Source organism: Stylophora pistillata, chromosome 4 (genome assembly GCF_964205215.1).
Source record: "Stylophora pistillata chromosome 4, jaStyPist1.2, whole genome shotgun sequence".
In the NCBI taxonomy this organism is placed as follows: Eukaryota; Metazoa; Cnidaria; class Anthozoa; order Scleractinia; family Pocilloporidae; genus Stylophora; species Stylophora pistillata.
The window spans coordinates 15,710,579-15,733,229 of record NC_142522.1 but is presented as its reverse complement, the minus strand read 5'-3'; the positions used below and the strand labels follow the sequence as shown (position 1 = coordinate 15,733,229).

The window sequence follows — 22,651 nt, the reverse complement described above, 5'->3', positions numbered from 1 at the left end:
TTAAATGCTAGCATTTTTAACCAGACACAGTGGTAACTTGTTAATCAATACAACTCAAATGATTCAGTAATCGATGGATAGTTGATAAATAATAACAAATTAATGTTCCTCAACCTTTTTAGACATTGATGTTATCAATAGATCGTTTTCACGTGATGTCGCATCATTTCCGGTCGCCATATTTGTGTACAACCCAGGGTAATACATGCAGGGTAATATATGCAAATAATAAGCATATCAACAATTTCTGCCTGTAAAAATGAATACTACAGCAATGGAAGCAAAATTAAGTGCCAATACTGATATCATTATCCATCCTCCTCTTTCTGAGTACGCCAAGAAGCTAGAACCACGAGTAAGGCAGCGTTATTTGGAAAAAATTTTGGTGATTGGGATCTATCCCGTCCTTATTTAGAGTAAGAATTTTCAACCAGACTGCTTGCCTCCAGTTGAATCTACAGATCTCCTTTTCTATCTGGTTTTGGAGATGAGCTTCTACACGCAACAACAGTTTAAGGCTTTCCAAAGCCTGGAAGCCAACAATCAGATGGTTTCGGGATTTATAACCTGTGTAAAAGGCCACATAATCGCAAACATATTTGTTGTGTTAGCCAAGGTAAGACAATCGCAACGAATGATTGACTCTTTGAACCCTATCTGGATAATAGCAGAAAAGGAGGGGACAATTTTATCCGCTCATTGCCTAGGTTGTAAGGCCGGGCTAGCTGAATCATGCTCGCATATTGCAAGCGTTTTATTTTACATAGAAGCGTGGACGAAGATAAATGGAAAACTTGCTTGCACACAAACTCTTCCGATTGTGTGCCGACGTAAACAAACATTCTTGAGTCAGTTTGTGTACCTTTCTCTGTGAGCTTATCTAGACTTTCTGCTTCGCTACCTTCAAAGTTTAAATCTAAACTTTGCTGCCCCGATTCGCTAAATTTGAAAAACTTCTCCTCCCTCTCAGCCTCTAGTACTTTCACCCTTTTGGCAAACGCCGGCTTCTTCACCAATTCGCGTTCCCTCGCCCTCTTACTTCTTTTTGCTGCTTGTTATCGATCCGTACGGCCAATCTCCTTATTATGTCCTAAATTTAGAGTTGGGACCCAATCAATGTTAAATTTATCCCATGATTTTGCGGCCTTCCAGAAACAAAGTGTTTCTCACACACGCGATCGTTTTCCAAAATGGTATCAGTGAGATCGTCTCTGCTAATAGCAGAAATCCAGCGCGATCTTCTTTCTGCTGACAATTCTCTGGCTTCATTTCCTTGATTTTCAATTATCGAAGGTACTTTGGCAAAATATAATCCTTTATTCCTTCCACTTCTATTTCCACAGCCGACAATCAAGCACAAAACCATCTTCTTTCAAAGGACGCAGTAGATTTGCATGTGATATCTGTACACAATTATGGCGGCGTAGCAACAGTTGTCAGGGTTTTGGTCACGTGAGTGAAAACGATCTACAAGTCATTCCGGTTGTTTAATGTTCTGGAATCCAGGGAAAATGAAGTTAATCATTAACTTATCTGAACTAATCTTAGCAACATAATTCCTCCTGATGAACTGGTTTATTTGCTGCACATTTCATTGCTACCTCCTTGCCTCATATCAATTGATTATAGCCATGCCCACCTCAAAAAAAAAGACTGATAATTGCAGAAGAGCTCAAAAAAGTCCCTTTTATGACTTTAAAATATGAGAAACACCTTCACACCTTCTGGACCTAAGTGTTTTCTCGTACACCACCCTGTAATTTACAATGAGTTTCTGCTCCAATTATTGTGATTATTGAGACTACATATACCCCTCTAGATTTTTACATTTATAAATACCAACCAATTGCAGATAATCATGGCACCATTATTCGAGCTAAAATGTCCATGCTAATTAATCAAGACCTCCCTTTTCTAATCAAGTAATGCTTGACAACATGTTTAAAATACCTGCAATCCTTGTCAATTTGTAATAATACTTCATTGTCTTTAAAAAAGGCAAGCCATTGACTGTCAGGATTTGGATTCAAAGGCTATAGAAATAAAAATTTCCTTCAGTTAACAAATGAACTGTATACCATAAGAGCACTTTTAACATGGGGCTCATTAGCAACAAAAGAGACATACACAATGTGAAGACAGATAGGAAAAAACTTTTCTGCAAAATTAGACTATCTAAAAAATACACTGAATAAGAGAGCCATATTAATATGCACAAGTGACTGAAAAATGAATCATTTGATCCACCCCCTGTAGTTATTTGGCAACACAATTAAAAACATTGTTGCTTGCATTCCTTTCCATACTTTTTAAAATGATTATCAAGATTATTGCTATCCTTTTTATCACTATTAATATTTTTGGAGGGGTGTGGGAGAGGAGAGGGTGTGTAAGGGGTTTCTCATTTACAAGGATAGTAGAGTAGAAAGAGAAACGATTTTATTATACAACTACACTTTGTAGAGTACAAATAACGCCATAGATGAGTGCAAATATCACGCCGTATTTGTACTGTAGAGTACTGGTTAAACAAGTTTTCTCGCATCACTCAAGAAAAGAATTGAATTGTAGTTATGAAAAAAAAATGGCAGACAATTTGAATCATATTTCTAACGACGAAGAGTCAGAATGGCTGGCAAATATACATCTAAGTTTATTAGATTATTTAATAAACTTTATTTAATTTTATGAACATAGTGTGACATAAATGAACAAATGAACAAAATGAACCAATTCCATTCCGCTTCGCATACTTCTGTCACGCACTCCCTGTAAATAAATATCCGAGAAATTCGCCCGCACTGAAATAACAGTTTGGCATGTTGGATAATAAATAACTTATTAGATGTTTTGTTGTGTAGTATCGCTGAGTATTTTTACTCGTTATTTGTATTTTGACTTGCCCTACGGGCTCGTTAAAATAAGGCACAACTCATAAAAATACTCAGCGATACTACACAACAAAACATCTAATAAGATATATGTATTGCTTAAAGAATATCATTTCAGCCAGGTCTCTTACATGATCAACATCAAATTCCTTGGAATCTTTTCCAGACTTTGTTCCTTTACACTGCTCAATGATAATCTCTTCAACAAACTGTTTGTAAGTGGATCTGAAAATAAAATTGTTTTTAAGAATAAGCTAAAGGATCTGTACAAAAATGTTACAAAGGAAGAAACAATGTAAGCAGATAGTTCAACAGACTTTTTATTTCCCCATCATGGAAAAAGTAATTCATTTTTCTTTCCATTCCATAGAGATTTTGTTCAAACAGTACTATGCAAAAGTAATGCAAATGATTGTCACCAAATATTGCGATCATCCCTATATATCAGTGATATTTGAGTGACATTTCTATGGAACAATATATCAGCCATATATCGCTGAGCTATTGTTTCAACAACCACAAGATATTGCTGATATATCATTGACCTCCTAGTGGATTATCATTTTTCCTGAGTGATATATCGTTTTCCCTGGGCGATATATCCTTTGAGCTCAGCAATATTTTGAGCTCAGCGATATATCACTGCAGTTCATTGATATAGTGTTTTTGCCTCCCTGATATATCATTTACATCCAATGATATCGCTGCTGCTTAACGATATCTCATTTATACTAAGCGAAATATTTTTACAGCTTTGTGATATATTGTTTGAGTCTGCAAGATATCACCACCACTAAGTGTTAGATTTGTGAGGTAACATTGTGAAAATGAACAATGAAGTCAATATAACAAATGAAAGATATATCACTGATATATTGAGTGATATATCCAAAGAACAAAGTGAAATAAATGACGATAATTGTTTGCATTACTTTTGCACAGTATTGTAATACCACTGGTAACAAAATGGCCAGCTAACCTCTGTCTTTTAAGTGTCTCAGGCCAGAGATCCTTTTCTGGAGGAAGGTATCCCAAAAGAAGCTTCAATAGTAAAACAAAATGTTTAAGTTGATTCATTTGCTAATGCACTTGAAAAGTATATCCCATCATTAGTTATAAATTATTTTTTAATTAGTCATAAATTCTAAGGTATTCTAAAGTTCTAATGGTAATATTTCATTATGCAACATTCTAAAAAGTAAAGAAAAATGGCTGCTGGCAAGGACAAACACTTCCCTGTGGTCCTGGTCTCTTTAAAAGACTGCTAGTTCTGACCTATCAATCCTATCATAGCTTAAATACCGAGGATCTAAATATTTTAATTTCTAAGGCAAAAACGAATTACAGCTTAAGAAATTCTCTAAATTTAGAAGTGCCAAGACCAAGATCTGAAATTGGCAGGTCTTTTTTTAAACACAGGGCCGCCTTGGTATGGAATCTTCTTCCCCATCATGTCAAGGAATGTGCTAACTTAAGATTGTTTAAGATTAAGCTTAAGGCTAACAAGCATCTTCTCAATAGCATAAATTTTGCCAAAGGTTCCTGCTGTGTTTCAATGAAACACGATGACTTCCTGTATTTTTAATTGTAAATTCAATATTGATTTGTATTTAACTTACCTAATTAGAATTGTATTTAAGAAGTAATTTTACTCTGTTTTTCCAATTTTTATTATATATTTTATTGTGATTGTATTTAATTTGTAGTTAGGCAGGTCCACATCAGGATTTCGGTCTTGCCAATCCTTCTAACCTGCATTGTTAAATAAAGATGTATGTATGTATGCATGTATGTACCCTGGGATCAGCATGCATGCATGTATTCTCCACACTGTCTCTACATATTTACAAAGGTGCTAACAATCACTAGCTTCTTTTGATGGTGTTTATTTCCTTTATTCTTCTGACCTGGCTGATATTGAAAGGAGAAATTTTAGGAGTCAATGGGTTAATGGACCTACTCCATGGACTTCTTAAGTAAACAACTACTCATTTTTTATTTTTCATCCAACTCAGCCTTGTAAATGACAAGAACTAATAGCCCTCAATGATAAATTCCTCTTTTAGCCACATGTCACTATAGACATTACTGATACAACTACAGTCAAACCTGTCTAAAGGGGTCACCCACAGAGAATGGTAGGCTAAATGCTTAATAAAGTTTTAACAAAATAGGGGTCAAATGCAATAGAAAACATCATTTTGTCCTAAAGTCCTAAGAACAAAGATAATCTGCAATGTGGTGTGGGCATTTGAATCCAAAGTGCTAAAATTGATTTCAAGAGATAAACATGGAATAAAATTTGATTTGAGGGATTATTCTTAGTCTTATTTGAGCATTCCTCCCTTACGAGGTGACAATCTAGCTAGTAGAGGTGAAAATCAATGTACTTAAGGAAAAAACTGCAAGACATTGATTACCGATCCCTTCATACAGGGTGACCCCTTAATACAGTGCTCATTGATGTAGGTTTGACTGTTGAAGAGAAAAGTATATTATAAGCGATAGTTTCTTAAAGGTTCGACTCCCAGTATCCATATACATGTCCTAATAACAAGCTTCCAGGCTTTCTGTACTCCACTCTTAAATAATTTTATGTCCAAGTTCAGCAAATCATAGTAAACAGACTAATGAATGTTAAAGAGGGAAACCAACTGAAGGTGATCTCCTTATCCAACCAGTCCATATTCAATGCAATTGGGCATTCGAAATGTTGATGGTTGAGAATAATATTGCCAAGGGTTTCCAAGCTAATCTACAAAATTGTTGAAGTAATTGAGGGTGTCTCAAGAACTAAGACCTAAGACCCCTAAAAAACTAAAACCTCTCGAAAATTTAAGACCCCTCAAAAACTAAGACCCCTCGAAAATAGACTTTCTCAAAGTTGTTCGCTTGGTTTTCTGTTCTGGTGTGATAGGACCCGCAGGAACTTTGCTTGCTCGGCTCAGCTCGCTTCGCACTTCGCACTCACTGTCAAACTCACTGTTGCGCTACGCGCTCAAAACCGTGACTTGTGAGCAAGTCTACCTTGAAAACTAAGACCCCTTGAAAAAATTTTGAGTATGGGATATTTAAAAAGAAAGAAAAAGCCAAGGTGATCTTTACAACCTGGACATAGTTAACAGAACGAACTATGACCTGGAGGAGCTACAACTTGGGTGATCATCATGAATTTTACTTGGGGAGTTAACATGCAGGCTGCTGAGCTGCAAAATTAAACGTAGATATGGATAAGTAAACTTTTCGCTGCTAGATTTACACTGTCTATCTAATTCAGAAAGAAAAAGTGAGCTTTCTGTTTCTCCTTTGACTACACATTAGTGTAGACGGGGCCTGAATTACCGAGTGTGTAATTATCAGTGACTTACAGCAGCCCAGCAGAGAATGTTTTCGATGCACACGTTTTGAACGAAAGGCCGTTTTAATGTATGCTGCTAAAATAAGTAGCCTGTTTTCAATTCTCGGGAAACTTTAAATGTAATTTTTAAGATCAGCATTTCCAATCACAGCTCTTGTGTGTGACTTCTGGTAATATGATTTAAGCAGTAAAGTGTTAAAACGACAACAATTCAGGACCAGCTTAGTTCATCTTCTTTCACGTGGATGGGCTTTTGTATCTTTCAATAATATGTTTGGGACGTTGGATATGCTGTGATTTGTCCAGTTATACCCTATTATGGAGGTCGGTTCTCACCTTGTCCTAGGTAATTTGTTGTGGTCCACAAAACTTAAGGTCAATAGGGTTAAGTTACACGAACTTTGATTGGACTAGCATATTTGCATATAAAAAATTAAAACAGGCCCCATCCACACTAATGTGTATTAAAACAACCGTATAGACCACTTTCATAAATGACTGCCAGATTAATATTCTTTTGTTTAAATTTAAATTAGCCTTTCTGGCCTCGTTCTCCAGTACAAAATTCAAAAGAATACACTATCTCAAGCGAGGCCAGAAAGGCTAATTTAAATTTAAACAAAAGAATATTAATCCGGCAGCCATTTATGAAAGTGGTCAATTTTCTCGATTAAACGCCCCCGGCATTTAATAAAAAATCATCAGTGCTGACCCTGTTTTTTCAAGGCCAGTGTTTCATTGAGGTCCAGTGTTTAATCGAGAAAATATGGTAGCTTGTAAATCCGTGTACTCAAATTCAATAACGTGAGTGTGCTTCAATTTTCCATTGTGCACGCTGGTGAGGTGGGCAAACAAATGCTTCGTGAAAAAAATTTTTTTCTCGCGAGTGACTTCAGCATTTTTCATTAAAAAACAGGAAAAACTTCCGCAAAAAAGTTAAACTAGACATAGCAACAAATGAACAAGCTGATGAAGATCTGCCTACTTTTTCTTTGGGAATGGATTTTTAACTCCCGAGAAAGAACCCAGAGAAAGGGAAAACAAAACAATCAACACTGGTTTCATCTCGTTTCACAACTCTAACTTCATTTCCACGCAGTTTTTGACTAATCTGAGACAAGGTCATTGAAGCATAGCGAAATACTTTTCTGAAACAAAATAAATAAACAATGCATTGAAGCGTAGGAGAGGGAATATCTGCCCTTTACACATAAACTACAGCATTGAAAATGTTATAAAGCAATTGGTTCATACGTCAGCTATGCGTTCATCCAGATATGAAGCACTTGGGAAGCTAGAGTTGCTCTTGGCTAAACCTCGAGCAACTCTTACGCATCTTTCGTGGTCTCCAAACTTCCTGCGTGCTTCATATCTCAATGAACGCACACTGATGTATGGACCAATTGTTAAGTGAAAAGGAAAACGGAAAGCTCACTTTTTCTTTCTAAATTAAATAGACAGTGTAAGACTAGGTTTACACTAGAGGAAATTGTTCCAGATTCATGATGAATCCGAAACGTTTTAGTACCGGATTGATTTTGCCGTTTACACGAAAGTGGACGAATCCAAAATAAAAACTCCCCGGTTTGATCATGTCTCTGGAGATTTTGATTCCGGAATTTAAAGTGGGAACTTTGAATCCGATAACTTTTGAATCCAGAAAGTTTTGTCATGTAACCTCTTTTTTTCTTGTATCCAGATATTATTTCCGCCTGCAATCTTTTGAGTTTGCAGTGAAATCAAAATGGAGCATCTGGTGCTAACATTGCTGGCAGTCTCCAGTTGCCTAATCTTCTTGCAGGTTCAGGCGATAAATTTTATCATGTGTACTGCAGTATTTCTGAGGAAATGCAAATTATTATTGCAAGGAAGTTTAATGTCAGCCACACTTAATTCCCAATGACGTAGATGGCTTGGCATCTGTCCAGCTCAAATTTGCCTCAGTGGCATCTGGATCTACTCTAGCCTTTTTTTGGGGAGGCATTTTCACTTTATCAATCGAACAACGAAACAACACTGGGCTTGGTAACCATTCCATTTCGAATGTTCCCAGAGTTGTCTTTGTGTTTAAATGGTCAGGAATCTGAATATCCTTTCAGTTTAAATGCCTACGAATCCGAATACTCCAGAATTGATGAATCCGGAAACATTTACGAATCCTGAAAACTCTCCTCTAGTGTAAACCTAGTCTCAATCTAGCAGCGAAAAGTTTACTTATCTATATCCAACGTTTAATTTTGCAGCTCGGTAGCCTGCATGTAAACACCCAAAGTAAAATTCATGATCTCCCAAGTTGTAGCTCCTCCAGGTCATAGTTCGCTCTATTAACTGTGTCCAAGTTGTAAAGATCACCTTGACGTCTTCTTTCTTTTAAAATATTCCGTACCCAACAGTTTTTCGATGGGTCTTAGTTTTCAAGGGGTCTTAGTTTTCGAGGGGTCTTAGTTTTCGAGGGGTCTTAGTTTACGAGGGGTCTTAGTTTTCGAGGGGTCTTAGGTCTTAGGTCTTAGTTTTCGTGACACCCAGTAACTGACGAGTTGAAAACACGCAAATTTCACATCAATCTATCATTAAGCATCGCTGCTTACCTTCCAACACACTGATCGAGTTCCAGATCCATCAGGAATTCCTATTAAAAGGTGATGGAAGATTGACAAAGATAATCATAATAAGTTACAGATCATGTGATGTGACCAGAACACTGTGATCCTGACAAATAGGAATGAATCATAACACACCGCTAAAGCAAAGTCTTCTCAGATGCTTAAGATCAATCTCTTTCGCAGCGAGAGCGGACTTGAACTCAGAAACCCTTCAATGTGACAAAAATGAATGTCGGTCGCCTGATCAAAATGATTTTATTGTAAAGGAAACATACTTGGAAGGGATTCCGAAATTACCTCTGTTTGAACGCCATTTTAAAGTTGAGCCCGCGAATCTATCAACTTTAAGCTTATTCAAGTATCCAATCAAAGCCATTCTTATCCTTTGTCATTCAGCCAATCAAAAGGGAGTTGTGCGAACACGTGCTACTTTAGCACAACCAGCATGTGTTACCCTTCTGCGTTTCTCTTACAGTTCCTTCCTCACTCGAGTGACTCTGTAATCTTCCTTCCCGACTTACCGTTTTTAACTCTACGCTAGCTCTTTCGAAAAGGAAAGCGAAAACATGGCGAATGATCAGGCCAACGAAGATCCACTGAAGAAGGTGTTTGTTGGTGGTTTAAATAGATCCACATCAGACGAAACTTTAAAGACGTACTTTGAGTCTTATGGAGAAATGACAGACTGTGTAGTAATACGCGATGGAACCAAGGCTTCTAGAGGATTCGGCTACGTGACTTTCGCTGAGAGAGAAAGCGTCTTAAAGGTTTTGGAAGAAAAACCTCATACGATTGATGGCAAAGCCGTGGAAGTAAAACGAGCTATTCCGAGAAATGAGGACAGCGCATCAGCTCATCATAGAACAAAGAAACTCTTCATTGGTGGATTGAAAGACGAGACGACCATGGAAGACATCAAGCAAGCCGTCGCCGAGTCAGCACGCGGAATTGCGCCAACTCTTGTGGACCTGATCATGAAAAAAGAAGAGCCAACAAAGCATCGTGGTTTCTGCTTCGTTGAATTTGACGACGAGGATATTGTGGATGAACTTTGTTGCCTCAAAAGGATCACTATCTCTGGCAAACAAGTTGAAATCAAGAAAGCTCAACCTAAAGATGGTCAGGGGGCACGTTCTGGGGGTCGTGGTGGACGCGGAGGTGGTCGTGGATTCAGCCATCGCGATCGCAGTGGTGGAGGAGGTGGACACCACGCATATAATATGTATGGCGGTGCTGGATACCAACAATACTCCGATCCGAGTTATTACAGCTATGAAGGTTATGGCTACGACAATGGCTACGGTAATATGGGTAACTACCAGCAAGCTCCTTCAAACTTTGGCTCACAGCAGGGTGGATATGGAAGAGGTGGCGGTCCAAGACAACGGTACACACCATACTAGACAAGGTAGGGTAGGGACAATTTTTTTTTAGCTTTCATGCCTGTTTTAAAATTTCATGAAATTTTAGGTTGGAGTATAGGAAGCTGACTGAAGGCTATCAGCAAAGAGCACGTGGGTTTGTTTTATTAGCAGAAACAATGTTAACTACTTGAGTAAGAGAATTCAAATTGTTGAATAGCACAGTTAACAGCAGTCATGTGCACCATAATGCTGGAGCTTGGAGAGGAATTCTTCAGGTCTTCATCCTCAACTTTATTAAAAATGACACCTTGCCTCGTGTGTCCTCTCTATCGCGCAGATATTAAAAAAAAGCATAGAACTTCAGTTATTGATGATTAGGCTAACCGTTGTTGTTCCAATTAGTCTAAGCTTATTCTGTTTTGATACCTAGGTTTCGTTGCATTTGAAGTCTTAAGTCAACATAGCCAGACATAAGTTACATTAAGTCAGCCAGGACCTAGGCTACCAAGGATTCGCTGAAGAATTGCTGTTGCAGTCAATCTACCAGTTAAGATGCAGTGTAGGCTTCCTCCCAATCACAGACCTCTTCGTGTAGACAGGACTCGACCAGTTGCAGTATTTTATTAGGAGTAGAATTTTATTACATACTTATGTTTTTAGATTAGTTTATTTGTATACCCAAATCCTTGGCTGTTATTAAAGTTTGTTAGGCTAAGAATAAAGGTTTTGGTGCTACTCAGGAGTTGTTAGTTTATTTGTGAAAGACTTGAAGAGCTTTTGTTTGTGTATTTATATTCTTGTTATAGTTATGGTTAACTTTTCTTTTACCAACCAGTTACAAGTGATAGCATTGAGAAATTTTCTATTAAATGTCCCACTTACACTTCTTTGCTTTTTTCAGGCGAAATCATTATGCCAATTGTGTGTTATTTAACATATCTGCTTTCATTCTATTTATGTCCAGCTCCTTTCTTTGTGATGCTTTCGGGTTGGGTTAGTGGAGCTTGTTGTGAGCAGGAAAAAATGGTGACTGATCAAGTGCAGAAAATTTGGTTGCAATACAATGTTTATATGATGCACGATCCTTCACAGTAGATAGCGCTATTTATGCAATAGCGAAAATCAGACCTGAAAAAAAAAAATCAGGCCTGTATGGGATTCGAACCACTGACCTCTGCGATACTAGTGCAGCGCTCTACCAATTGAGCTAACAAGCCAACTGGGAGCAGGCCGTTTACTCAAATCTTGGGATAGTTTGATATGAATTGAATTTGACTTAGACAAGTGTTGGTAAGGTTTCAAAAGGGATGACCCCAAGTGAGGGTCCTCCTATGGCATAGTTGAGAACCTTGTGTTGTTGGTCTTTTTAGAAAAGGTTAAGAAAATGATTTTGAGGACTTCTTGTGGGGTTGTTTTTCAGAGAATTGGAGAAATCTTCAAGTGAAATGCACCTAACTCTCTTTTTTTGCCTTACAAATGCTTTGTGCACTAATGTCAAAATGTTGATTTCCCCTTGAAAATTTGTTGTTAGATGTTTCAAGAATGATCGAAGGGACAAGTTTTTCATTATTATTTTAATGATGAATGGATGACTTAAAGCTTTGATTTATTCTCAAAGTTAAAAATGAACCACAATCATTGTCAAGAACTATATTTAAGAATGTTCATTTTATGCCATTTCTTCAAACATGGTCATGCTGCAGTTGTTAAGCAGACTATTTTCCTGTATCAGCATGATAACAAACAGGAAAACCATAAACCAAAAGAGAGGGGTACAATGTCTCTAGCAACCTTAAAAAGATGTCAAGCAAAAGTTTCAGAATGTCAAATTGTTGACCCTTGATTTCAAAATGCAAGTACAAATGGATGTTTGAATGAATTTACCTGTTTTAACTGAACATTCATTTACCACACTATCTTTTCAAAACTGTAATCATGTAACAACACAAACCAACTGCTGAACAAAACAACAAACTTGAACACTATATACTTTCATTAGGGTACGATATGCAATGATGGGGCAGTATAGAACTATAGTTATTTACAGTGCTTGATTCACATCATACATTCACCCCATTTTTATTTTAGGTGTCCAGTTGTAACAACGAGAAACACCCATTTTGAGGATGGATGTTGTGACAAAATTTACTCATCTGGGTGGTTAAATTGTTAACTGCAACAGCAGGTTAACCTCCTTTTCCTGAAATTAACTGTGTATGTCAAATATCCTGTGTGGCCAACCTACATATGCCTCTAGCATTTAGTTCTCTCATGCTAACACCCTTCAGGAAATTGATTTAAGATTTGAAAAGAATGAAGATTAGAGTTGAATGAAGAGTTTTTTGGGTACCAACTTCTTCCACACAATTGTATGTAGGTACTGTAGTTTATTTCACTTCCTAGAAGGTAAACTTAGTTTATAAACTTCATTTGTAGTAACTTGATCTTTTTCCCATTGTAAGATTTTGGTTCGTTGTTTGGTAGGTTTTATGTAAATATGTCTGTTTTTTTTCTCAACCAGATTGGCAAAGTTTTTTTTGCATTGTGTGTCCTGCGGTGCTGTAGTCAGGAGTGCATGATTGTTCAATCATCAGCATTGTACTGATGCAGCAACAAGGGGGGGAGAGATTATCAAGCTCAAAATATGTATGCCACATATGAAACCCTATTGGAGTGCGGACCTACCTAGTGTGAGGTATGAAATGATAGTTACATATTCCTGTTGCTTAAGAAGAAGTAACTTAACACTGAAGTCAATGTTCAAATCTATGACAGACCATATCACATGATTGTGTCATTTAATATTTCAACTCTTCACTAACCTGTCATAGGGACAGAAATTGGTACATAGTCCAGAAGTTGAATTCATCTGGAGTATTACCTGTAACATTTTTACTCTTTTCTTCAATAGAATACAACCCAGAAGTTCACAAGCTATACTGATGAAAACAGTGAAATGGAGTGGCCTGGGGCCTGGGACCTGGCATAATATCCATCTCTGTCAAAGCATTTTTTAAATGAATATCAGTTAAACTTCCCTTTAAAGTCTTGGGAAAGAACATATTGAAAAAATTAAATTAATAAAAAAGTGCACGAAGTGTTCCTTCTGTCTTCTTACACAGTGCCCTGCTGATAAAATGACAGGTTGTCACCAGCCAGCCACCCAGTAATTTTCATGCGATTGTATTTGTTACTTTGCATCGTGTGCAAAATCACCAGAAAGTGATCAAGCAACACTATGCTAATATAATCTTCCGAATATTTGCCCTCCAGCTAATTCCTGAAGGGAAAAAAAAAAAGGCCAGTGGAGAAAGCTAGCCCAAGAGTATCACTTTTTCATTTTTATTTCTTCATGTGGAGGAAAAACAAGCCCATTTTGTAGTCTAGTTTTAGTCACCTTAAAAAGTGATCACAAATGCCTCTCCTTAAAGTTCAAAAAAGTAAATTTTGTGTCAACAAACAATATGAAAATTGATGATAGGGTTACAAAACATGTTACCTCCCCTCTCTCCCCCTGACTTGCTAGTATGTTAGCTTATAAAGTCCTTAACTGAGAGATTGTCCCCTAAATTTTACATTTATCCTCAGAGCTTGTTTCTCAGCTAAATATAACAACGGACTGATGGAATTTATTTGCAGATTCTTCATCACACACCAGTGACACAGAAACCTTGAGTGCTATGTGATCCCACTTAGTATGATATCTTTGACAATAATATTCTCTGTCATTTTTCCAAATAAATTCAATTAGCTCTGACAGATTTGGACAAACAGGATATTCAATGAGAAATGTGTGGTTAGGACCAGGCCAATTTTCCAAAAAAAGTTAAACGAAGGAAACGCCACTTCGCTAAGATGGCAATCATGAGTGTGTAGAGTTTCGAACCTGTTGGGATCTGTCGCCGAAATCCCAAAGGTAATCTGTTGTTTTGCCTGTTTTCTTTTATCCAAGAATTGTATGCATAATGAAGTATGGGGTTCTACGGAAATCTTGCCCGCAATTTTTGCTCCGGTGCTTTCCTTTCAGGCGACCTCTTCGTCAAGCGTATGGATATTTATGGGTATAGTTGCTGGAAACTCTAGAGTCCGTTATTGCCGTCTACTAAAGCTATGTTAGCGCCCAGATCTCTCTAAAAACCTCTATTTTCGTATTTTCACAACCTCGTTCCCAGGGTATTTCATATTCCTGAGGATTCGCGCCAATGTTAAATTGTTGGTTGTCGTTCGTTGCTGTTGCCGTTCCTAAGCTTCAGCAACCACGAGAACCTTGAACAGGGTGAAGTGGATCTAAACCGCCCAGCAAATCGTTCCCAGGAGAGGTAAGCGCTTAATGAGTATCTGCAATCGATTGGATCCGCAAGCTGTTCTAGCGATGTGATGGAACCATCAAGACTTAACCTCACATCGATAGGCTTGTATAATATGTAGCGCTAGTTGTCTTCCTACTCAGCTTAGTAGTGATGAATTATTTTTACATCCACTGTAGAAGGAGAGCACGAGCCAACGACTGAACTCGCAGGCTGGTCAGGTAGTTGACCATGCAAGGGACACTGTGGTACAACAGCTCCACATTCTATGACCGATGGTGTGAAAGACGCAACTGCCAGAAATTTTGCCAAATGACATCACCACAACCTTCGTAGCTGATGACTACAAGTGGAACTTCAACCATGTGTAAAACCTGTGTGACCAAGGTGAAGTGTATGTCCGCCTGTAAAGCAGTAAAAAAGTTTGAATGCAGAAGACCAACACAAGCGCAGTGACAATCCCAATTGATCTAAAGTGCTCTCGGAACAACAAGTAACCAACCCTGCAGAGGAAGAAGCCAACCCCTCAGTCCGACAGTTTGAGTGGTAATGCTACAATAAGGTATTTACTAAATTTCAGTCTGTTAGCATTTCTTTAATGTAAACGTGTTATCTGTTTCTGTGTTTACCGGCAACAATTCACAGCATTGCAAAGCAAAGCGGCATTAGTCACCGAAAATGGTAGTTGAATTGATGTTTAGGAAAAAAATAAGGTTGGGTTGTATTGGGGTTGACCATTGGCGATAGCCTGTCTTGAATTCTGTAATGCAAAACCTGCACGATCACTGTATTTTGCAAAATTCTGTTCTCAAGACAGCAAAATTGAAATTGAACGAATTTAAGTGAATTTGTGATATTTCGGTAAGGAGATATATTTTTATAAAGATAGTCACAAAAGTACTTAATTGTTTTTGAAAGAGCCGAAAGGGGTAAACAACAATACTTTGGTGACCTGATGGTGGCACGCAGAAGACAGCAGCCAATGGTAAGGTCTTTTCCCTTACAAATAAAATCTGCTGGGTCTGTTTTGTGGGTTTCTATGAAATATCTTATTTCTTGGCAACTTTGTGAGAACCTAAGGTTTTATCAACTCTGAAGGAAAGAGCCTTAAGATGAATTGTCAATTTATCAATTGGAAAGGACTTCAAGTACTGCAAATATGTAAACTCCAACTTGAAACATGACATACTTGTTTATTCAAATTTATGTGTACAGAATTTGAAAAGAGAAGTATAGAGGTTAACCCTATAATAAAACTTCTCTGAAAAAATGTATATATAACTATATACAGAATAAAAATATAAATCATATTAGGAAAAAAAAAATTAATTCATAGTGTTAAAAATGAGTTAAGTATTAATTTAAAAAGTTCAAGGTTTCCCGCTTCAACAATGTCCTTAGCTAAGCTGTTCCAATCTCTAATCACTCTAACAAAAATGAATGTTTAAAACAGTTGATTCTGGTTGATTTTAAAACAAAGTTTATATGAGTGGTTGGCTCTAGTGGAATTGACTTTTGGGAATTCAAAATATTCCTCAAAAATCAAGATGGGACAAACCAAACACAATCTTGTAGCATTCCACCAGTGAGAAATATGTTCTATGAGTGGACAACAATGGTCAATTTGATTTGTTACATCAGTCCACGTAGGGCATATTGCCTCTTTTCTGCCTTAGAGCTAATCTTGACACGCGTCTTTGCGCGTTCTCAATTGTGTGGATATCTTTGACCAGGTAAGGATTCCAGACTGGTACAGCGTACTCTAAAAGAGGTCTAACGAATGATTTATAAAGCAGTGAAAAGGTTCTAGTATTAGCTGTGCCAACAGATCGTTTTATAAGCCCTAAGACCTGATTGGCCTCGTTCACCAGGGTACTGATATGTTCACTCCAGGATAGATCTTTTGATTTATAACTCCAAGATCTTTTGATTATAACTCCAAGATCTTTAAAACTTTTAGCATCCTTTAAGTTCATACTTAGTGCATAGTCCATAATCGATTTTTCATGGGAATGTGTTATATGCATTACTTCACACTTTTCCTTGTTGAAACGTAGTGGCCAAGTTTTTGCCTAATGACCAAGGCTATCAAGATCAGCCTGAAGCGTGTGTTCATCGAGAGTTGGATTACCAAGTTCTCAGTAGATCTTTGTATCATCCTCATATAATTTAATCTTGCAAGAAACACAGTCAGCAATATCATTTATACATGATATAAATAAGATCCGACCAAGACTGGTACCCTGAGGGGTACCAGATATCACGGCACCCATTCAGAAAAGGTCCCTCTAACAACGATTCGTTGCTTACGGCATGTTAGAAAGTGCCTTTGCCAGTTAAGCAAGTTTCCTTCAATACCAAGGCTGTATAATTTAATGAGTAGATACGTTCATGAGGTACACTACCTTAGGAAAATGACATCTGTTGCGAGAGATGAATTTCTCGATTTCACTAAGTCGTGGAAGGTTGAGAGTAGTAGTATTCCCAATAAACCTGAATCTTCTTTTGGTTTTAAGTATAAGTGATGCACCTGAAGAACCCAGTTCATCTAAAACTTAGAGGGAAAATTATACATTCATCCTCTCGTTCTTATGCACCCATCTTTTCCTTCAAGGGATCTATCTCCCAGCAGCAAATACACTCCTGTGCTTTGTAGCAATCTAATTGAGCAGTTTGAACAGGTACACTTGATGTGAGAATAGAATGGCTTCACCTTGGGCACATGACCATGCTCAATTAGATAACAGGTTAAGTTCCAAGAATTCAAACTAAGTTTACAGAAAAAAACGATGCCAACAAAAAGATTTTGGTTAAACTTTATAAAAGCAAGAAAGGACCGGAAGGAAATATTTTACAGGACACAAGTGGAACTACCCTGACCATGAATGGACCTCTGCTTCACCAGAAAGCCGATTTTGAAACTCTGGCATTCTAACTTCTTGGTGAGTCACTTTTTCCTTGAAAACAGTGGCCTCTTCCTTGGTTGCAAGTGGCTCTATTTCTTTGTTATACAGAGCCCTTTATGTACAATCTTTCTCCTTAACACTAATGTGGGGAATTAGTAAGGATAGCCCACACCGTCACGTCTTCACTAGATTTTTTTATTCTTCTCCTCTTCTATTCTCGCTAGGTTTACAGCTGTCACAACTCCTCGACTCGACTGATATGAAAGATTACTTCGACTGAAAGCTAAATAAATCACAGACAATTGTTCCTTATCTTTGCGGGACACCTTAGTTAAAAGAACGCTGATTGGCTAGATACGAATCTTCCAGACATAAGAATAACAAAATTTCCAGACAAACATTTCACAATCGCTATTTGATATCTATGCTATTATTCTGTTTCCGACACTAAAACAGTCATCCATGGACCTCTCATTGTCAGAAAAAGAACCACTACTCTCATACAACAGCATTTTTGAGAAAGATTGCCACTATATTTCTCCATTCACTTTTACAGAGCTTCAACAAAAGGAATTATAAATGGAAAAAAGGCTAAAAATAGTATTGTTGGCGTAGTTTCTGTCAGTAGCAATTGCTGACAAAATTAAGTGAGTTTTAGTCAAACTTTTTTTTTAGGGTATTTCTTGCCTAGTTTTGTCTGCTGGTGCAATTAGGCCCTAAGATATTCACTTACTGCATCATTTGGTGGGGTCTAGTCCTCCTGAGGCTTTTTCCTTTTCATTTAGGATCTAAATTTTAATTGTAGGCATAAAAATTTTGTTTTTGAGAACATCAATTTTTTTCTCAGTATTACTTTAAGTTGTATTCATGTTAACATACTTGGCATGATATCAGTTGTACAATCTTGTGGCATTTCCTGAAGTGATTTTCTACTCATGGATGAATGAGGCACAGCTAATTGCAGTAAGGGAGGTGGCTCAGCATGTGGTGGCATAGCTCATGACATCTGTAGTATTAGCTGCAGAAATCAAGAGAATGTGTTTCACACAACCAAGATGGTGACTACTTTGTCGCACGTGGTCCCAGCACTGTAATTATCCTACAGCATTGGAGCACACACTCTAACATAGGGATTCAAGAAAAGTTACAAGCTTAAAAGTTTGGTTAATTTTCCAAGTATTTTATTTCTGTAGGTATGTTGTATTATCTTGGTTTGAATACATTAAAGGATGCCAGGAATCTTGGCACTGACAAGCTCGGTGTTTAAAGAGTTCAGAAGACTTTTCTCAAGGCAGTTTCTTTTTATGCCTCTGTTAGGAATTATAGGAGCAGTCAGTATACTGCCAGTATACTGCCAATATACCCTCAGTGTTGACTGCTATAAGGCTTCCTTCACGTGTTTTTTTTTTGTAGTAAGTGGTATTTGCTGGATATTGACCCTCTCTCAGTCACTTGCATGAAAACAAAATACTAGTTGAATGATCTTTTAATCGAAAAGAGATCCTCAACATAACTATTTGATATCAAGTTAAAACCAAATCAGCTCAAAGACAGTAAAAATATCTGATAAGGATGTTGCATACATGAGCTCCAATGTTTACAAAAATATTGCTTATGAGCCTTTGTTTGGTATTACTCATAATTTTATGATCTGCAAAGAATGAAAACTAAATGCTTGAAGATGAGACTGATCTCAGTAAGGAACATACATACTTTATTTGTTAACATAGGTGGAAAAGTGGTTGCTCAAAAAGCTGATGTGGACCTACCTATTATCTATACAAAGTTACGAATTAAACCTTGCTATTATCATTATTAAAAATGTTTAACACACAAATATACAAAATCACTAATTTAAGCTTTCTATTGGAAAATGTTTATCAAAATATGTGCAAAAATATATTTAAGATTGTTAATTAAACGTAGTTATTTAAAAAATATATATATATTGTTACGGTATTTTCCAAACCGCCAGAAAGATATAACTCGTACAACTCAACTACTTTATTGACTGACGTAATAACTACGAAGCGATATCGACAACCAGTACAATAACTATCTTTTTCACTTAGCTACGGAGCGATATAAATACTAATACAATCAGTATCCTTATAACTTAGAGCCCTTTACAAATAATATCACTTAAATCTCAGTGTACTACCGCACAACTCACAGTTCTCTTGAAAATCTTTAACAAAATGTCGACGTCCGTAATTCTTTCTCTCACGTAGCCTTCCACACGGCTTTCAATTCCAGTAAACAACTCTGTCCGGCTCTCGCTCCTCTGGGCTCTTCGCAACAGCAGTTATAGCTCACTAAAAGGCCTTTTTCTTTAAGCTAGCGTGACTCCTTATATATCTTTCAGAAAAGTTCTAGAATGTTCTAGAGATCTGTAATATTGCTATTTTTAGAATCATTACACTATGATTACATCATAACAAAAATATGCTGAGTCACGGTTCTAGAAGGTTCTCCTTAAAGTTCTCGCTTAGTCATCATGACTAAATGTTCTAAAAACTTCTTCGTTCTATTTTTAATAATTACGTAACGCAACGCACTCTAGAAAAATATGGGCGCTCTCCATAACAATATATATTACTTTAAAATACCTCTAATTGAATTATAAATGAAATTATTTACATCTTTGTTAAGATAAGTAATGGTTCTTGAAACAAGTGTCCCTTTTTTTAACTTAGTGTTTTTACATTTTAGCTTTATTTTGAAAATCATAAGTTTATCTAAGAACTCAGATAAACTGTCTTGAACGTATGAATATCATTCATTTTGGCTGTTACTTTGATCAATGAAGAAAATAGTAATCTTTGCAGTAATGAACACGACTTAATTAATCCAGGCTAGTAGAGGAGTTGAACTGTTACACCTGCAGTACTTGTTGTAACAACTGCAAGTCTTTCTTGAGATAAATGCTGTTTATATTAACAAAGATTTAGTAATACATAGACAGGTAATTATGAGCGATATAATATCCCGACGTTTTGGCGACTTCATGACGCCATTATCAAGGTTACAAATGAAAATAAAATTAACAAATGCGAGTTCAAGAATTACAACTAATTTGCATAGGGGAGCTAGCTACACAAATGCTTTTGCACGGATAGAATCCGTTTGCACGTTCAAACTCGGTGTTAATTGTTTGATGTAAAGCACCTCGTTGACAAGACAATTGAATTTGTTCATGCACATGTTGTTGAAAGAAAGTCTAGTGCTCAAAGGCAAACTGCCTGATTATTATTGCAGATATGTTGATGACACTCTCACTATAATACCCAACATTACTACAGCTACGGATTTCCTACACACCACGCCCAACCCTCTGTCAGCTTTATAATGGAAATCGAAAAGATGGCATGCTCCCCTTTCTTGGTACCCAGCTCCAAAACCATGCACCCCAAATCGAGACGAAAGTTTATGTTAAGCCTACTAATACTGGTTTACTTGTCCACTACCAGAGTTACGTTGACAACCGGTACAAACGGAACTTATTAACAACTATGCTCGATCGCGCGTACCGTTTGTCCTCTTCATGGCTTTATTTTTCTGAGGAGTGTGAGCGCTTGAAGTATTTATTCTCATGTCTGGAGTACCCTCACCACCTTATCAACTCCGCCATTAACACCTTTATCAACTCGAGGGTTGCTGACCAGCAGCCATTGCAGGCATTGGGTAGATTGGCGAAAAATGATGTAACCCGAGTAGTCATACCCTTCAAGGACCAAGACTCCGCTAACATTGTTAAGATGCAGTTGAAAGACCTTAGCATTAAGCTCCAAACCACAATCCAGCCTGTATTTGTCAGTCGGAAAATTGGCCAAGACCTTAAAGAATGTGAGACCAAACCACAGCTGGTTAATCAACAGTGCATAGTGTACCAGTTTAAATGTAACCTGTGCGATACAGGGAGCTATGTTGGTTACACACGCGGGCATTTATATGCCTGCGTGGATAGCCATAAGAGCACGTTATCTATAGTACGCAAGCACTATGACAACGACCATGCAGGTGCTGTCCCTGAGGACCTTCTTAGCTGTTTCAAAGTTCTCAAGAAGTGCATGAACAAATTCGATTGTCTTGTCAACGAGATGCTTTACATCAAACAATTAACACCGAGTTTGAACGTGCAAACGGATTCTATCCGTGCTAGTGTATTTGTGTAGCTAGCTCCCCCATGCAAATTAGTTGTAACTCTTTAACTCGCATTTGTTAAATTTTATTTTCATTTGTACCCTTGATAATGGCGTCATAAAGTCGCCGAAATGCCGGGATATTATATCGCTCGTTTTTACCTGTCTAAATGCTGTTTAATAACAAAAAACTGGAATTGTTGGAATGCTGGACTGGATATTACATTTCTCCATTTTTCTAGAGAGTCTTTTCCTTCAATAAGAAAACGCAACTAGAAAGCAATGTCCTAAATGACCAATATTCTATCAATCAATCGCTGTTTATGATAATCTCTTCCTGGATTGTCTGAGGGTTGGCATTCAGCAGGATTTTCTCCCTCCAATCCTTTGAGGTTGGTTTTACTTCTGGGTCATCCTTCTCTTGGCTGGTGTTGTCCTGGATTAATGCGTGAGCAATCTTGAACCAGCTTGCATCTCGATACACTTCCCATCTATCTGTGATCCTCTGTGCTGCAATGCTTGATGCGTCGGTTTGAGTTACAGTCAAGGATGCTGGTTCATATGCTGTGGACCATTTGTTCCTCTTCTTTGGCTACATGATCTCCTACAATGAAGTTATGTTCCTTGGCGTTCCTGTTCTCAGCATTCTGTTTGATCTTTTCTTTGTATCTCTAATCCCTCTCATTAATGGGTGTGTCACGAGCATTCTCACTACTGTCCCTCATATGATGTTCTAACTTGGTTCTGACTTGTCTGTTCATGATGGCTTTATATGGTGGTGTTGAGCAGTAGCCTGTCAACATTTCTTGAATAGCTATGCTGCCATTTCCGGTTTTGAGGTGGGCAATCTGCTCTGACTTGCTAAACAGTTTCATGAAGCTTTCCGCCTCACCGTTAGCTTGTGCATGTTCTGGAGTGACTCTACGAAGGTGAAATCCCTAACTCTGCAAATTCTCTGGAATTAAGTGGTGTTCAGTTGTCACTTTCCAGCTATTTTGGGGTATCATGAGTGGCAAACATCGTTTTGAGCCTTTCCTTAGCTGGTTGAAAAGCTGTTGAGTGAGTCTTCATGACTAGAAT

The 22,651-nt window shown here is 37.5% G+C and overlaps 3 protein-coding genes, 1 long non-coding RNA gene and 1 pseudogene across 8 annotated transcripts in view; 3 read left to right on the top strand and 2 right to left on the bottom strand.

Moving 5' to 3' along the window:
* Positions 1-9,243, bottom strand: part of LOC111321371 (TBC1 domain family member 13) — a 23,094-nt gene extending 13,851 nt beyond the window's left edge. Inside the window, exons 1-6 of one of the 3 annotated variants that reach the window (XM_022924228.2) lie at positions 9,150-9,198; positions 8,988-9,061; positions 8,838-8,878; positions 3,871-3,932; positions 3,023-3,116; positions 1,951-2,033 (exon numbers count right to left, since the gene is read on the bottom strand). In XM_022924228.2, the coding sequence (XP_022779963.1) occupies positions 1,951-2,033; positions 3,023-3,116; positions 3,871-3,932; positions 8,838-8,878; positions 8,988-9,061; positions 9,150-9,166 (371 nt within the window). In that variant the 5' untranslated portion in view covers positions 9,167-9,198. Of the gene's footprint in view, positions 1-1,950; positions 2,034-3,022; positions 3,117-3,870; positions 3,933-8,837; positions 8,879-8,987; positions 9,062-9,149 lie in introns of all 3 variants that reach the window. The other 2 variants (XM_022924220.2, XM_088756195.1) reach the window with 2 other exon arrangements.
* Positions 9,244-9,304: 61 nt separating this feature from the next.
* Positions 9,305-13,316, top strand: LOC111321339 (heterogeneous nuclear ribonucleoprotein A1, A2/B1 homolog). Of its 2 annotated transcripts, XR_002693965.2 has the most exons (3): positions 9,305-10,260; positions 12,738-12,911; positions 13,128-13,316. XR_002693965.2 is itself a non-coding variant. In XM_022924189.2 (2 exons), exon 1 carries the CDS (start codon positions 9,419-9,421, stop codon positions 10,253-10,255), a length of 837 nt encoding a protein of 278 aa, XP_022779924.2. In that variant the 5' UTR covers positions 9,306-9,418; the 3' UTR covers positions 10,256-10,260; positions 10,647-11,103. The 2 variants fall into 2 exon arrangements, 1 of the variants encoding a protein (XP_022779924.2); XM_022924189.2 differs by lacking the exons at positions 12,738-12,911; positions 13,128-13,316 and adding an exon at positions 10,647-11,103 and having other exon boundaries at positions 9,306-10,260.
* A 1,039-nt stretch (positions 13,317-14,355) lies between these two features.
* On the top strand, positions 14,356-19,752 carry LOC148732616 (uncharacterized). Of its 2 annotated transcripts, XR_015999764.1 has the most exons (3): positions 14,356-14,535; positions 14,703-15,085; positions 15,442-19,752. It is a non-coding gene; the product is annotated as an uncharacterized LOC148732616 (long non-coding RNA). The 2 variants fall into 2 exon arrangements; XR_015999763.1 differs by lacking the exon at positions 14,356-14,535 and having other exon boundaries at positions 14,619-15,085.
* An 847-nt stretch (positions 19,753-20,599) lies between these two features.
* On the top strand, positions 20,600-21,789 carry LOC148732615 (uncharacterized). The gene has a single exon (XM_088758686.1). The coding sequence runs from the start codon at positions 20,798-20,800 to the stop codon at positions 21,602-21,604; it is 807 nt and encodes a 268-aa protein (XP_088614812.1). The 5' UTR covers positions 20,600-20,797; the 3' UTR covers positions 21,605-21,789.
* Positions 21,790-21,881: 92 nt separating this feature from the next.
* Positions 21,882-22,446, bottom strand: LOC148732614 (uncharacterized; annotated as a pseudogene).
* Positions 22,447-22,651: the final 205 nt, after the last annotated feature.